The sequence below is a fragment of the Sorex araneus genome, chromosome 1 (genome assembly GCF_027595985.1).
Source record: "Sorex araneus isolate mSorAra2 chromosome 1, mSorAra2.pri, whole genome shotgun sequence".
NCBI classification, from domain to species: Eukaryota; Metazoa; Chordata; class Mammalia; order Eulipotyphla; family Soricidae; genus Sorex; species Sorex araneus.
Genome location: NC_073302.1, coordinates 125,786,338 through 125,803,341, shown reverse-complemented (window position 1 = coordinate 125,803,341; position 17,004 = coordinate 125,786,338). Strand labels below are relative to the sequence as shown.

The 17,004-nt window shown below is 41.9% G+C and overlaps 1 protein-coding gene across 1 annotated transcript in view; it reads right to left on the bottom strand.

Moving 5' to 3' along the window:
- Positions 1 to 546: 546 nt before the first annotated feature.
- Positions 547 to 17,004, bottom strand: part of OSMR (oncostatin M receptor) — a 41,740-nt gene continuing 25,282 nt past the window's right edge. Inside the window, exons 12-18 of the mRNA XM_055145412.1 lie at positions 15,891 to 16,064; positions 14,491 to 14,595; positions 11,612 to 11,791; positions 7,831 to 7,995; positions 3,425 to 3,506; positions 2,691 to 2,763; positions 547 to 2,380 (exon numbers count right to left, since the gene is read on the bottom strand). Of these exons, the coding sequence (XP_055001387.1) occupies positions 1,823 to 2,380; positions 2,691 to 2,763; positions 3,425 to 3,506; positions 7,831 to 7,995; positions 11,612 to 11,791; positions 14,491 to 14,595; positions 15,891 to 16,064 (1,337 nt within the window). The 3' untranslated portion in view covers positions 547 to 1,822. The remainder of the gene's footprint in view (positions 2,381 to 2,690; positions 2,764 to 3,424; positions 3,507 to 7,830; positions 7,996 to 11,611; positions 11,792 to 14,490; positions 14,596 to 15,890; positions 16,065 to 17,004) is intronic.

The window sequence follows — 17,004 nt, the reverse complement described above, 5'->3', positions numbered from 1 at the left end:
GCCTAGTTAATCTGGTAGCTGAACTTACCACCACTTAGTGGCAAAAGAAAATGCCATAAGGGAAATAGCCAACCCTGGACAGTAAAATTCAGTGGAGTATAAATGATTATAGCAAAATATATATGTCACAAGAAAAAAGTTTATTTGGTGTTGTTTCATTTTTTAAAGTACATGTCTATGTAACATTTTCCCATTTCTTTCCACTATAAGTATGACAGTTTTCTGAAATAAAAATACAGTTAATCTCAAAACTAAAAAAGCACAGCATCATCAGACAACTGAAACTTGGCAAAATGGGTAACAGAAGAACTTAAGAAATTTTGTTGCATTAAAAAATTAGTATAATAAAAATTGTGAAAAAAAAAAAACAAAAACTAGTGACCAGAGTACGAAGAGTACAGGGGTTAAGCAGACCTGGGTTTCATCCCTGGCACTACATGTGGTTCCCTGAACCCTACCAGCAGTGATCCCTGAGCACCACTCGGTGTGTTCCTACCCACCCGTATCCCCGCCTGCCCCAAATGAAGTACTGGATTAGCCCATTCAGTCTGCTGTAACAAAATACCACAGACCTGGTAGGGACAAACAAAAGTTTATTTTGAACAGTTCTGTGGCTGGGCCAACTAGCATTGTCCAGTGAGGACCTTCTTCCAGGTCCCAGTGAAACATGGCAGAAGAAACGGAGAGGCTCTACGTGTGTTAGGAATTAACATCTATCAAATGTATGTAATGTACCAATTACATGGCATATATTCATTCAAGGCGACAAAGGCACTGTTGAGCCAACAGAATTTCCCACTAGATGCAACTTTTCATAGTTTTGCCTAAATGGTATCCAACTGTGTGCTTTAATTTTGTTTTTTATTATGTTAGCATACTAGGACTTTTAAGTGAAATAGTAATAGTATTCTGTTGATCCAGACAGCCTAGTAGAGTATAAAGGATTGTAAATGATAACAGCATACGTATTATTGTTCTTTGGGAAAGAAACAAAATGTGATGGATTACTTAGTGATTAGTTTTCCCTTATTATGAGGTAGTCATCGAAAGTTAAGATACAAGACTGGTGTCTACTAAGGAGGAGTCCTGTTCCCTTGACATGAAGTCTGGAGTTCTGGCCAGCCCCCCTCTCATAGTGATGTTAGGCATTGGTCTTTTTTTTTTTAATCCATTCACATTTTACCTAACAGAAAAGGCCTACGCCCCACAACAGTTCATTTTACTGGGTAAATGAACTATAAATCCTAGTCAGTTAACAGATTTTAGGCCAGGCATGTCTAAATTCTGTTTGTCTCAAACATCTGTGTCTTATTCATTACAGACATCCAGAGTAAATTAGCATTGATAAATTAACATTGATAATTGATGTTTTGGTGACAGATCTGTGGCCTCAGTTGAAGCTTAAATCTACTTGCTCTATCCTGAAGGTATTAAACGTGCGTTTAAAATGAATGAAAATAGCTTCTCATTAAAAACCAAACTACTAGGATGAGGGCCACCTTGTCAGGGAACAGACTGTGCCAGTGTCAGGTGGCAGCTCCAGTTGCACCAGTAAACTTGGAACTCAAGGGCAGCAAGGTGAGTCTGTTCCCATGCTCCAACCCCTACAGCAAGCTTGCCCCATGGCGTGGCGGGTGGAGGGGAGAGGTTCTTAGTCTTCTGACCTTTGAAACATGGCAAGACTATAGAGGTTGCCCATAAACCTGACCTGTAAACTGACTGTTCACTGGGATCAAGCACCAAGGCATCTGGTGCTGGAACGGTGCTGCCTGTGCTTGCTTTACAAGTAGCATGAAGGTATGAAATGGTAGTGCTGGAAGTGTTAGCGGAAGTGTTCGCCTGGATCTGGGAGGGTATTGGAGGAGACACTGGTGTCCTCCCTCTGGGTCGAGGCGGGGAAAACCATTTGCATTTTATACTCAGAACAGAGTTCTGCTAGTGGAGGATTCGCTGGCACACTATCCTTGTCTCTAGAAATGGGTGATGCCAACTGGGACACATAATTCAAACTAGTTTCTCCAGCAGGAATTTCTCCCAGGGAATTCATATAGTCTTTTTTTAGTGCCTGTAGTACATTTTCAGGTGAAGTTAATAATTCCAGGTGACTGGGCAGGGCTTCGGGAGGTACTGGGACATGGGCACAACAACTAGAGCCGGGAACTGTCTCATTATAGGTAAAATTCTCAAAACAGATACAAGGTTCAGGGTTGGAAGAGTTTTCTGTTGGGAGGAGATAAAGATAAGCAGGTTTTGGTTCCGTTTCTGTGAGTGACTTCCTAGTACTTAAGAACTGTATCTTACTCCCTTCTGGCTTCTTTATAACTTCAATCGCATCTGGAATACAGTCCTTGATGTTCATTATTGTCAGATGAGGATTCTCCTAGAACAGAGAGAAAAATGTGTAATTATGACATGGGAGGGTGTGTGTATCAAGTATATAAAACATGTAAATGCACTTGAAGAGGTTTTGTTCATGTTTCATCCTGGTCACAAGTTAACGGGAAGCCATGTGTGAACCAGAAGCCTTCCCCTGATTGAAGAGAGAAGTTGAACCTGCTTCTACTACTTGGTGGCTATGGGAAGAGAAATTACTTGCTTTGTTCTAGCTTCCTAAGGAGGCCTAAAAAAGGACAATTGTAACTGCATTCCTGGGTTAGACTTTCAGGTAGACATAGTTTACCAGCATTTACCTTGGATTTTATTAATGACAAGACACTGCTCTTGTAAGGATCGGGAATATCTGGATAACATTTTTCCTTCACCCTAGAAAAAATGACAATTAGATTGGTCTTTACAGTGCTAATAGTTTAGAGCAGGAATTCAAGTAAAAGAAGTGCTAATCTTTGCCTTGTTTAGTAGATGCTTGAGCTGGCCACTTGACCCACGCGTGCTTGAATCTCCTCTATGAATCAATTCAATTATAGCATTTACAGAGAATGGTGTAGAAGCAGTGAGTTTGCTTTATTGAAAGCACTTAGAACACTGATAAGCCCATACAACTATTAACTACTGTTGGACATATTTTACAATGCTTTTTTATTTTTATTTTTAATTTTTTATTAGTGAATCACCGTGATTGTGTTTCAGTCATACAATGATCGAGTATCCATCCCTCCACCAGTGCCCATTCTCCACCACCAATGATCCCAGTATCCCTCCCACCACCCCCACCCCATCCTCCCCCCACCTTACCCCACCCCCCCCCACCCCACCCCGCCTCTGTGGCAGGGCACAAAGCTTTTGTTTTCAATTATTGTTTTGTATTGACCTGGAAGCAAAAGGTTTCATATTCTCATCTAAGCCTTTTTTTCTCTTTCCAGCACTTTTTTTTTCACATTATTCAATGTGATTTTTTAAAAATCTTTTCAGTTCCTTTTGAAATTTTCCTTACTCTTCCTGATTAAAATCTGCCTCATACACTTACCATTCACTTTTCAGGTAGCAGAGAGCCGTCGTGATTAAAACACCAACAACCATGGGGATTATGATATACATCAGCATATGGGCTGTAGAAGGAAAAGTGAGAGGGATTTTTTTTAAATGAGGGCTCCCTCACAGACAAGATTGTGAGTAATCTTACTTTAATTCCTCAAATGTTTCTGTGACAGTGAGCATCAGCAAGAGTTGTGCCAGTGAGCCAACCCTGGGCACCCCTTCCCACCCACACCCGGGCATTCTAGAGGGTCCCCTTTTACAGACGGAGCATGACTCCCTCTCACTAGCAGAATTATACGCCTTCCTCTGCCAAGCTTCATGGCAGCTGTGAGGCTCCTTTGCCCTTGTCGTGGTTCTCATGGCGTGTTAGTGGCCGTTTAAAATGGCCTTGCACAGTTGGCTTCCCTGGCAGTGCTCTGGGAGCCACCCCGAAGAGCAGTTATCCCCAGCACTGCTCCGTAGCCCGTGCCTTGCAGGGAAATGATGCAGAGCAAACCGAAACGACTGAAATCTGGAGTCTAGCCAGGCCCCACCTAGATCAGCCAATCAAAGTGCAAAAAAGAAAAACGTTCCCATATGCCTAAGAGTTGTAGGGTTCTGTTGATGAAGATGACTGGTTTTACAGTTTCAAATAGCTTTGCTAAAGGAACTTGACAGAAGTTTGTGGTAGTCCCACGCCACGTATCCCTGGGAAATAGTTCCAGCAGGTATCGCAGAAGATCCTTGTAAATGCAGATAGTCCCCAACCCCGGAAACACCATGCATTTTCTTTTGTGCACATGCCTACGATAGTTTGATTTATAAATTAGGCAGGGCAAAAGATAAACTATAATAAAAGAGAAGTTATGACAAGACACAGTAATCAAAGGTGAATGTGCTCTTTGATCTCAAAATATTCCTTTATATAACATAATGGACTGTAGTTGTCAGAGGCACCGGAAACTGTGGACAGATGCATAGATAAGGGGAAACTTCTGAAACATCTGTGTATGCCAAAGTGTACACCTCAATGAATTTCTACAAATTGAGCAGGTCTAGTAACCACACTGAATTTAACCAGCACCCAGATGAAGTAAGAGAATGTGACCAGCTCCTCTGCCCCCTTTGCGTCCCCACCCAATCAGGATCTTTGCCCAAGGTATCCACTCATCTTGCCTTTCTGCAACATAGATGCTATTTGCTCTCCATACCCAGAATCACATGCAGGCATATGGGGGAGGGGCGGGAGGGTGAAGGAGGGGACAGTGCAGAGGCGGACAGCGAAATTCTTGAGAAGTAATAAAACCAACATGAATTAAAGAAGTTATTGTCACCAGCCCTAAACAAGGCAGGGCCCCTTTGTGGACACCTCCCACTGGCGGCTGGAGGAGAAGCTTTAGCAGAAACAAACGGCTGTAATAAGAACTGGAAGGTGACCATAGGTTCAGATCTCTACCCTCTGACAACACCCTAACCACAGATTCATGTCTACCTGGTAAGCGCCAAGCAGGAGCAGTTTGGGGAAACCTGCAAGAACAGTCTTGCCAAGGTAAATGTGTTGCACAGCCATCCTGGGGTCACCCGCATCTCCACATGGGATATGGACTCTCGGCTTCCTCCACTCTGGAGAAGTCTGTGTTTTCTCTCTCATGTGTTTTTTTCCTCTCTGTGCTTCTCCCTCCTTGGCACCTCTTTTTTGTGTTCCTAAAATAAACTATTTTACTTCACTCTGTGTCCCCTCCTCAAATTCTTCTCTTGGGTGGTAGATGACAAACAGCCCTGGGAACCCAGGCGGGGGTCATGATTGACTTTCCTGCAAAGAGCAATTCCATCCTCCAACCTGTGGTCGCACCGCCCCAGGACTCGGATGGTGGGACCAGCTCCTGTGCTGTGGCGGTAAGGGGGCCTCACGTGCAGCATGCTGCCAGCCCACTGGTACCTGTAGGACTCTGACATCCAGGCCATGCAGGTGTTCTCTGCAGACTTCCCCAAGGCCTGACACCCAGGCACTTCCTCAGGGAGAACAGAAAGGCAGTAACACTCTCCATCTCTCACTCCCCTACTTCCTCACTCTCCATCTCTTACTCCCCTACTTCCTCACTCTCCACCTGACATCTTTTGGGAAACCCTTGGAAAAGTGCTTTTGGGGGAACCCTTCAGGTCACCTACACCTCTGAGTGCACCACATCAGATGAGGCTTTTTACTTGTTACTGGGCTGCTGCGGACGTTCCAGCAGGTCTTTGTGGGCAGACACGTTTGCTTCCTGTCAACTTCCCACAGCCCATCTGCTCTATTGTATAGCACGGGAATGATGCTATATATATCCAAATGGCCCTTGGCAGACAAAAGGTTCCCCATCCCTGCTGGAGAGTACATACCTGGGTTATCACTTGAATTTCAAGTGATAAAACATGACTAACCTCCCAAAATTGTTCGTATCAGTGTATTCCTACCAGCAAGACAGGATAGAAGTGCAGTTTTCCATATTGTCAACTACTTCTAAATGGGGGGGGGGGTTACAAAATTACTGTTATGTTTAGTAAAATCAGGAGGACACTATAGCACCAAAATGTCCAAACACAGAAAAAGAAATTAGTGGTGGTGGATGTTATCTCAATCCATACAAAGCACCTCCCAAAGATTTTGTATCCTAATACCATCATCTTTGGGGATTAGGATTTCAGCATATAAACTGAGATGGAGGAAGAGACACAGACTTAGAGACCAGAAGAAACTCCCACAAGGCCTCTAAAGATACTGTTGATCTTCTTGTGTCTAAGAGACACAAGAAGATTATCTGTCTTATCTGTCTTTAGTCTATACAAAGAGAAGGAATTGTTTTAAGCAGTAGCAACAGAATGAACATTTACGCACAATTTTGCAACTCCACTTCTACATAAGTTATATTTTTGTTTCATCCTCTTAGCCATCTTGGCAGATATTTGTATTACTCCTATTTCACAAGTTCTGAAGTACAGTAAATTATATGCTGATCATTGAATATCTTACTTTAAAAAAAGATATTTTATGTGTGTAAAATCTTTTCTTTACACTAATTATTAATAGTTTTTTTTTTTTTTTTGCTTTTTGGGTCACACCCAGCGATGCTCAGGGGTTACTCCTGGCTTTGCACTCAGGAATTGCTCCTGGCAGTGCTTGGGGGACCATATGGGATGCCGGGGATTGAACCCGGGTCGGCCGTGTGCAAGGCAAATGCCCTCCCCACTGTGCTATCGCTCCACCCCCTAATTATTAATAGAGTTAATATAAAAAGGAGTAAGATATTTCTATATAGTCTTTCCTTTATGGTAATTTTAATAGTTAATTTCGTAACCAAGATAATGAGGTCTAATATGAATAAAGGAGACAGGCAAGAGAGATAGTATAGAGGGTAAGTACTTGCACGCAGCCAACCCAGTTCGATCCCTGGTACCACATATGCTCCCTGGGCACCACCAGGAGTGATCCCTGAGTACTGCAGGTTTGATCCCAAAACAAAAACAAAGCAAAACTGTGTGATAAATGAAATACAGAAAAGGTAATTACATGTGCATACAATGTAATTTTTGTACTTGACTTGTCTTCACCAGTCAAGTAAATGCCAAAGCTGGAAGAAAAACAGCCTGAACAATAGCCTGAAATCAAATTGGCAAGAAAGCTCAAGCCATATGGATGGTTGACAGGAATTTTAATTGGATTCTGAGTTCTGCTTTATCCTCAGGAAATCTCAGGGTTCTTTTCCATTATGGATTATCTGTGTTATCCTTATGAAAAAATCTTTTTTCCCCCCAGTATTTTTCTTCCATCACCCTCCTGTTATTGGAGATAAGGATTTAACCACTAACCGCTCCTGCACAGTTTTCTCCTTCTTCCTCCATCTCCCAAGCCAAATGCATTTTCCAAATGTTACCTCTCCCTCTCCTCACCCCAGTACTTCCTGTACCGCCACCACATCTGACTGACTCCCAGCAACAACAGCTCGCCACCCCACCCCACCCCACTCAGCACAGCCTGTGCACACATATTCTCTCTCCCTCTTTCTCTCCCACTCTCTACACTCTCTGGAAGTCAGTGTTGCTGAGAACAACCAGATCAGTCAACACTTTGCTGTCAGTGATCACCATCAATACGCTACCAGTGATTTTCAGAATACTCTGGGCCTGTGTTGAGAATTATTTCAAGGGCTGCTAAGACAAGAGGAAGGTTTCAGCCCATAGACTTGTCAGATGAGCTCCATGCTTATCTGTTTGAGGCTGTAAAACTTCTGAAACCAGGTGTGTGACTGTGTGTGTGTGTGTGTCGGGGCAGAGGGCGGGGAGCGGTTGTGAAATTTTGGAACCAGGTGTGTGTGTTTGTGCACGTGTTGGCTTCCCAGAAATGATAGAGGACAGAGTTCTGATAGGGAAAAAACTCACAATTCTCCGCTGGAGTTAAGATCTTTCTGAAAGCATCACGAGGGCCCTCACCGACACTGTTGTATGAAGTGACGAGGAATTCATAGGATTCTGGCTGGAGATCTTCCACTTTAGTTGACTTTTTATGTGGATTGTCGATTTTTTGTTTGCAACATACTGAATCATCTGTGGTTAAAAAATATATTTTTTCGTGTAAATATAAATATACACTTACATAAATGTGTATATAAATATATGAATATATGCACATTATATATATACGTATATATATATATACACACACACAAACATTTTCTCATATATATGAGAAAATAAAAGCCAGAAGTGCAGCAAAGCCTTGTAGAGTTGTGTGCCAGTCTTCTTGTTGATTCAGCACAGTTCACATCTATAAACCAACCAGAATGAATCATGATTTCATTACTTTAATTCAATTTTCAGGAAAGGGTGATAAAAGGAAAAAACATCCAACAAATAAGGATTGTTGGTGACCAAGAGAGAGAGAACACAAATCTGTGAGATAAAGTTTAAAGTAGATTCTAGTGACATTTAACAAAAAGCAAAAAGAAAAGGGGGCTGGCAATAATGTTTCATAAATAGAAGTTTTTTAATTAATTTGATAGTGATGTAAACTTCACTAGGCCTTAGGGTGTCCCATTCCCATACACCCCACCACACAGTGCCCGTATGCCTCCACCACATTCCATAAGATGTTTCAGCCCACTTTCAGCCCCCCCCAATCAACCTTGTGGGATTGCTAAGGATTTGCTTTCATTAGATACTGTTCCCTTGCTTTGACTCTTTTTTTGCTACATATGAGTTTGTTTGGTATTTGTTCTTCCAACTTACTTTACATAATAGCATTTCACCCCCACTCCTTCCCATTACTTTTCTTTCTTTCTTTCTTTCTTTCTTTTTTTTTTTTTTTTACCTGCAGTTACTCCTGGTTCTGTACTCAGGATCACTACTTGTGGGCAAAGGGTGACCCCATATGTGATGCCAGGGATTCCGAATGAGGTCTGCTGTGTGCAAGGCAAGTGCCTCAACACCTGTATGATCTCTCTAGGCCCCCAATTTCTCCTGTAGCTGACGAATATCCATTGTGTATATGTGTATGTGTCTGTGTTTATTACTTTTATATATGTATACACACATACACATATATATGAATGTGTGTTTATATATACACATTCATATATATATATACTGCAATTTCTTTATCTACACACCTGTCATTGTATACTTAGGTCGTGTCTGTAGCTTTGCTTTGTAAATTCTGATGCAATTATCCTTTGAGTAGTGTTTTTGTGAACTTTGGGCAAACAACTAGATTGCAGAATTACATGGTGGTACTATTTTTTAATTTTTTGAGAAACCTCCATACTATTCTCTGTTGAGGTTAAACCAGTTTATATTCCCACCCACAATGAGTGAGAGTTTATTGTACGTCACACCCCCATCAATACTTGTTTCTGGCCTTCTGGATATTGTACATTTTCTCTCGTGTGAGATGATACCGCATCATTTTGATTCATTTCCTCGGTAGCGACGGTGAGCATTTTTTCTTATGTCTCTTGTCCATCTCCCTGTCTTCTTCAACAAAGAAGAAGAAAAAAAAATGGGGAGAGGACTCTATTCAGTTCCTTTCCCCATTTTTGAACAGGTCGTTTGGTTTTTGTGTTGTTGCTGAGTTCTGTAAGTATCTTATTTATCCTGGACAGCAGTTCTTTGTCAAGTGTGTGACTATTTTCTCCCATATAGTACAATATCATTTTGGTTTAGTTATAGTTTTTTCACGGTGCAGAGACTTCTGAGTTTGAACTAATAATCCCATTTATTTTTGTTTTTGTCTTCATTTTTAATGTAGTGAAAATACCAAAGACAGCACTGAAATCAGTATTATGATATATAATATCACCACTCAATCATGTAGAATTCTGCTTATGTTTTCTTCAATAAGATTTCTTCAATATGTTTTCTTTCTTTTTTTTTTTCAATGTTTTCTTCAATAAGATAGATCTGGGTTTGGGGCTGGAGCCATAGCACAGTGGGAGGGCATTTGCCTTGCATGTGGCTGACCTGGATTCGATTCCCAGCATCCCATATGGTCCCCAGAGCACCACCAGGAGTAATTCCTGAGTGCATGTAACCCCTATACATCACCGGGTGTGACCCAAAAAGCGAAAAAATAAATAAATAAAAGATTGATCTGGGTCTATCATTCAAGTTCTCAATCCAACTTGAATTATTAACTTTATTACATAGTGTGAGTTAGTTATCCAGTTCCTTTCTTTAGCATGTGACTATTCAGTTTTCCCAGCATCATTTGCGAGAGATTTTTCTTTCTGCATTGTATTCTTTTGGCTCCCCTGTTTAAAATTAACTGTCTACCTGAAGATTTATTTCTGGGCTCTCAATTCTATTTTTTCACCTGCTTTTATTCTATTACACCCCTGCTTTAAATAGTATTATTTTATAGTACAGTTTAAACTGGGAATGTGATACCTGCCATCCTCATCCCACCCACTCACTCACTCATGCTCCCCCCTCCCCCCGCCCCACTCTCGGGATTTCTTTGGCTTTTTGGTAGATTTTGTAAATATATGTTTTAGTAGTTCTGGTGGGCTGGAGCGATAGCACAGTGATAGGGCATTTGCCTTTCACACGACCGACACATGTTAGATTCCTTTGCCCCTCTCAGAGAGCCCGGCAAGCTACCAAGAGTATTGCGCCCACATGGCAGAGCCTGGCAAGCTACCCATGGCGTACTGGATATGCCAAAAACAGTAACAATAAGTTTCACAATGAGAGACATTACTGGTGCCCGCTCGAACAAATCGATGAGCAATGGGATGACAGACAGACAGATGAGTAGTTCTGGTTCTATGTCCTTGAAGAATGCCATTACAATTTTGATAGGGATTGCATTGATTCTGTGCAATGCTTTGAGAAGGATGGCAATTTATGTATTTAAAAAATTATTAGGGGCCATTTCCATCAGAGCTTGGCCCAGGGTACTCATGCTGGTGTTGGGGCCACCAAGGCTACACCTTGTGGTGCATGGGGGACATATGTGTTGTCGGGAATCAGGTGAGAACCCTGCAATGCTAGACATGTGGTCTCCACCTACTCCATCTCCACTGTCCAAGATGGTCATTTTAGCAATATTTTCCCAATTCATGAACATGGAATACTTTCCATTTTTTTGCGTCTTCTATTTCTCTTGATAGTGACTTAATAGTTTTTCGATGGAAAAGCCTTTCATCACATTCGTTAAATTGACTGCTAGGTACATGTTTTTTCTGAGGGTATAAAGTTATAAACAGACTGTTTCATTGATTTTTTTCCAGTTGTTTGCATATGGAACTGCAACAGATTCTTTTTCTTTTTTAAAAGCCCGACAGGCTTTCTTAAGTACCTGATGGTATCTGGAGGGCTTCTAAAACTGCCAGGCCATACTGTTGCATAAATTGGTTCCCACAGTCTTTCTCCCTCACGACTTATTTATTTTGGAACTGTGGGCGAGAGATAGTACATCTGGTAGGACTCTTGATACATCTACACACGGATAACCTGGATTCAATCCCCAGTGCCCCATATGTTCCCTTGAGCACCACCAGGAGTAACCCCTGAACACCACTGGTTGTGACCCCAAAAATACAAAAACAAAAGAACACTGTTTGATCATTTAAGCATGCAAGAAGGATTCAGAGGTGGCTGCCTTTTCAATTTTCAAATGAGCTCTGGAACAAGAAAATTTGAAAAATAATAAACAAAATGTTACCTGAAAGAAACGCCTTTTCAAATCTTGGGGGGCAGTGCTCCGCCTTGGATTTCAGGTAGACTAGGTACCCTCGGATAAAGCCAGGCTGGGAGGCAGCATCCGGGGAGTAGTTCTCCCAACTCAGAGTGAAGGAGTGAGGTGCCAGTTTAGTCACGTGCACTTGAGGGTTCTCTCTGGGAGCTGGGAAAGGAAGTTGGGTAAGACAAGAGCCACAAGTTGGAACTGACTTCGAATATTTGTGTAAACATAAAGTGGAGCCAACCGGCCAACTCCAGCACCACAGTTTAGACATTTTATCTCTTCCCCAAGAGGATTTATGTCTTTTCACTTTCCACAAACGTTAGAAAGGGGTATCATGACCTTCAGGGGTAAGCTTGGCCTTTTTAGATATGTAAAAATGGATGTTCAGAAAGACGCTGCGCCTTATACAGATTTCCTTAGGCCTAATTCTAGTCCTGAATCCTAAACAGTGTTTGAGAGAAGACCCAGGCTGAAGTGGGGAGAATGGGGAGGAGAAAGAATTTAAAAAGGGAAGGGAAAGGGACATGAAGCCCTTGAGCTTTCAGGTTTTGACAATACAGACTTACGCAGGCACCCAAGGAAAATCAAGGAATATTTATCCCAAAGGCTTCCCTGAGTCTGTTCGTCCCTATATTCTTGTGTACCTCCAATCTCTGCTCAGTAACCTCACAATTCACATACAGCTCCCACCCAGTGAAGACTCTGCCCCACCAGTTGATCTGTTCAGTGCAACGGCCTAGCAAGTATGAGACTCTGGAATCCAAAAAAGTGAATAAACCACTACCTGGGAATTTTAAAAGTACTTGATACTTCTGGTAGAGTCCTGCTATCCCTGGGAGCCAGGCTCACAGTATGTATAAGACACCTTAAGAACTGTAAAGGGAATTAAAAAATATTTTAAGAAATTCAGATGTGTTGCCTCAAAGTTGCCTACCATAGGATTTTATTTAAATGCCAATATCAAGGTATATATTTAAAAAGGTAAGAAACAATAAGTGTTGGTAGTACAGACAAAAAGGAACCCTCATTCACTCGTGAAAATGTAAACTTATCTAATCTCATAGGGAATAGGGGTGCTATTCAATATTAAAAATTTATTATATGATCAAAATATTAAAAATTGACAGAGCAGCAATTCACTCCTGAAAAGAATAAAAAACACCGATATGAAGAAATAAGTGTACATTTATGTACACATATCAAGGTGCTGTTTATAACAGCTAAGATCTGGAAATAACCCAAGAATCCAGTGAGAGATGAGTGGATAAGAAATTGAATTGCACACAGGCTACTAGTCATCAATGAGAATAAATCAAGTCTTGCCTTTTGTTACAACACAGATGGAATGGGAAGGAGTCATGTGAGGAGAAATGAGTTAGAAGGTGAAAGATGAACATTGGTTGACCTCATATGTGGTATATAAAGAATGAAAAAAGGAGGTAAACAAAGCCCAATGAAAAAAAGCATTTAGACTTTAACCACAAAACAGATAACTAAAGGAGAAGATGTGGTTTAAAGGGGTCATGGTATAATGAAGTCTAGTGAAGGGATATTGGTGCTGGGTGTAGGTAATAACATTGTACTCCTAAAACATACATGGTCTTATGAATCAATATTACTGCATTCAAATAACATTATCATGGAATTGGACAAAGGCTTAGATCAAATGACCAGGGACTCAGATTGGATAAAAGGGAGAGATTACGAGAAAAAATTGTGCATCGAGGCTTGGGATGAAAAAAGAACTGGCAAATACCTGAAGGGAGAATTTATAGTATATTGTTGAAAAATATTGTCATGCTAAAGGGCCAAAGGTAGGTTATCTGACATGCAAACAACAAGGCACTCTGCAGTTGTAAAAACTATACACTTGGGCTGGAGCGAAGTAGAGTGGGTAGGGCATTTGCCTTGCATGCGACCGACCTGGGTTCGATCCCCGGCATCCCATATGGTCCCTGAGCACTGCCAAGAGTAATTCCTGAGTACAGAGCCAGAGGTAACCCCTGTGCATCGCCGGGTGTGACTCAAAAAGCCAAAAAAATAATTAAATAAATTTTAAAAAATCATACACTTTAATATTTAGTGACATAAGCCAAAAAGTCACTTGATACACTACATAAGAGTAAGATCTAGTTAATTTAAATGTAGAGGAACACTGGAGCACCGTCGTCCCGTTGTTCATCGATTTGCTCGAGTGGGCACCAGTAACGTCTCCATTGTGAGGCTTGTTGTTACTGTTTTTGGCATACTGAACACACCATGGGTAGCTTGCCAGGCTCTGCCATGCGGGCGGGATACTCTCGGTAGCTTGCTGGGCTCTCCAAGAGGGAAGGAGGAATCGAATCTGGGTTGGTCATGTGCAAGGCAAACGTCCTACCCGCTGTGCTATTGTTCCAGTCTAAATGTAGAGTATACAATAATAATAATAATAATAATAATAATAATAATAATAATAATAATAATAATGCATTAAATCTGGATATTTGTTTTGAGGTAATAAAATAGCAGTGATTTTTGTCCTCTCAGGCAAAGACTTCCATAAATTGTCTTTGATTAAAATGCTCTATGTTTGTATGACTGAAAAGTAATTTAGGGCTGCACTGCCTAACTTGCAGCCCACCCAGTTTCCTCCACAGCACCCACTTGTGGTCCCCAGAGCCTGCCAGGAGTGATCCGAGTGCAGAACCAGGTTTAAGCCCTTAGCACTGCTGGGTGTGGTCCAGAAACAAGCAAACAAAATAGAAATTTAAAAATTACTAGAACCAGTGGAACACTGAAAATTAGGAAGGACGATTGTTCTGAACAGCTCTGCCCTGAACAGCTCTGCACACAGACACTCGAAATAACTCCAGACTTACCCAGTTCTTCAGTGTAGCCTTTTTTGTTCTCTAATAAATAAGCAATTCTTTTGGTAGAAATCTTATATATCCTGAAGTTGTATTGGACCCCTGCTCTAAAAGCATCTAGAAAAGAAAAATCAAGAGATTATTTGATAATAGAGTGGTGTTAACACCTTTATTGCAAACCACAACACCTAATCAGAGAGAGAGAACGAAAGGGAATTCCCTGCCATAGTGGCAGTGTGGGGTGGGGGGAGACGGGACTGGGGAGGGTGGGACGGATGCTGGGTTTACTGGTGGTAGAGAATGGGCACTGGTGAAGGGATGGGTTCTCGAACCTTGTATGGGGAAAACATGAGCACAAAAATGTATAAATCTGTAACTGTACCCTCAGGGTGATTCACTAATTAAAAATAAATAAATTATATAAAAAATAATAGAGTGGCGTTGTCTTTACTTCCGAAAAGACAGAGGGAACTGGTGTTGCTTCATGCGTTCCTGTATGGGTTTATGTACTTCATCTCCGCCTGCCTTCTCTGCTCTGAATCCAACACCCTCCCCTCTGGTCCAAGCAAGTCCATCCAGTGACTTATGCATCCCCTTTCTTGCTCTCCTCTCACCGGCACGTCTGCAATTCACATAGTAGCCAGCAGATGGCGCAACCAATATCCATGCTCAAACCAGAAACTTGGTCTCCTTTGACTGCTGTAACTCAGAAGAAGGCTTGTTGTTTCTAGCAATCTTGAAACGACAGATCCAATGTGCAAGGAAACAACTGTTCAAGCACGAAATGTTCCACTGGTTGCTGAAAGAGCTGTGGATTGATTCCCATCCGCTCTATGTGCTAAATCTCTCCCAATTCTGTGAAACTTGGGACAGTCTTGTGCCATTCCACCAGTTTGGAGGGAAAAAGTAGCGACACGAAAACCCAGTCTGAACTCCACCTAGTCTCTGCAAATGTAGGTCAAGTCTTAGATCACCTCACTGTACAATGTGAGTTCCTAGAAAGCGTGCTGCATTTGTAATTTCAACACATTTGGTTTAGCACCAAATCTCGGCGAGTCACTCCAGAAATCTGCATGATTTTTGTTTTGTTTGGGGGCCACACCTAGCGATGCTCAGTGCTTATTCCCGAGTCCATATGCAGTGCCAGCCGCGTGAGAGAAAAGCTCCATAAACTCTACTCTTTGGGGAGCTGGAGTAATAGTACAGTGGGTAGGGCGTTTGCTTTGCACACGGCTTACTGGCGTTCAATCCCTGGCATCCTATATAGTCCCCCGAGCACTGACAGGAGTAACTCCTGAGTGTAGAGCCAGTAGTAACCCCTGAGCATTCTCTTTATGAACCAAAAAACAGTTAAACAAAACTTTGTACTCTTCGGCCCCCAGGAAGATAGTTTTAAGGAAAGTGTTTCTTACCTGAGCTGATGACTGTGCTTGTGGTGTTGGGGCCCAAGTTCTTCCACTGGAGATGGCAGGTCTCGTCCTGGGAACCCTCACACCACTCCACCACGTAGCTGATAGCATCCGACTGGGGTTTCCAAGACAGCAAGATTCCCTCCTTTGTGCCATTAACTTGTTCTTCTTTGACATCTTTTGGATAGGTAGAGTAATGCTTCAGATTGTTTAAAATTCCTATAAATTTTTCTATTTCTTTGGCAGTACTCATGGCAACTCCTGGCTCTGTACTCAGGGATGGCTCTGGGTAGAGCTTGGGGCTCTGGTGCCAGGAATCACACCAGGGTTGGGACTGTTTTCAAGGCAAGCACCTCACTAGTTGTGCTACCTCTCTGGCGTTAACTGTGCAGTTTTAAACAGTGTCTAAAGAACAGCCTGAGCCTGGAGTGCATGTAACAAAGCAGAGCTGTACCACGTCAGAGGTACAGTGACTCCCAGAGCTCCAGGTAGAGGTATACTATCATGGTGGGGAGAAAGGGGCAGGGGGATTTTATGCTTTCAAGGTATTTCCTGTCTACAGTTTCCCAGCGGACACTTACACTTCTAGTCTAATGCTCTTGTTTGGACAGTCTCACAGCCAAGCAGACTTTAGCACCTACCACTAGTGGAACAGATCCAGCCTCTAAGCCTTGCATTTCTGAGACGCTTAAGCATGGGTAGTAAGATTTTTAAAGAGTTGAAAGAAGAAAGCAATTAAAAATGTGGAATATTCTGGAGACTGCATGATCTGTAAAGCCTAAAATATTTATTAGCCACCTTTTTGGCTAAATGTTGCTGATTTTTGTCATAGAACCATTTCTGTTTAGTGGTCTGCTTTCAAAAACTAACTATGGAATTGATTAATAATTCAACTTTGTTCCCATCACGTACTACTGACCACCCCTGAACTAACTACAGCTTCTGAGATGTCAGGGGTAGGAACTGAGGACAAAAGAAAAAACGATTCTCAGATGTACTAAATTCAGTGACACCTGATTATGTGCAGTTCTTATTGCAACTTATGATCAGGACCGCCACCTCGGGGACTTTATGAAACAGGGTAGTTTTTCTTGGCTTCTACCCCAAGGACCCTAAA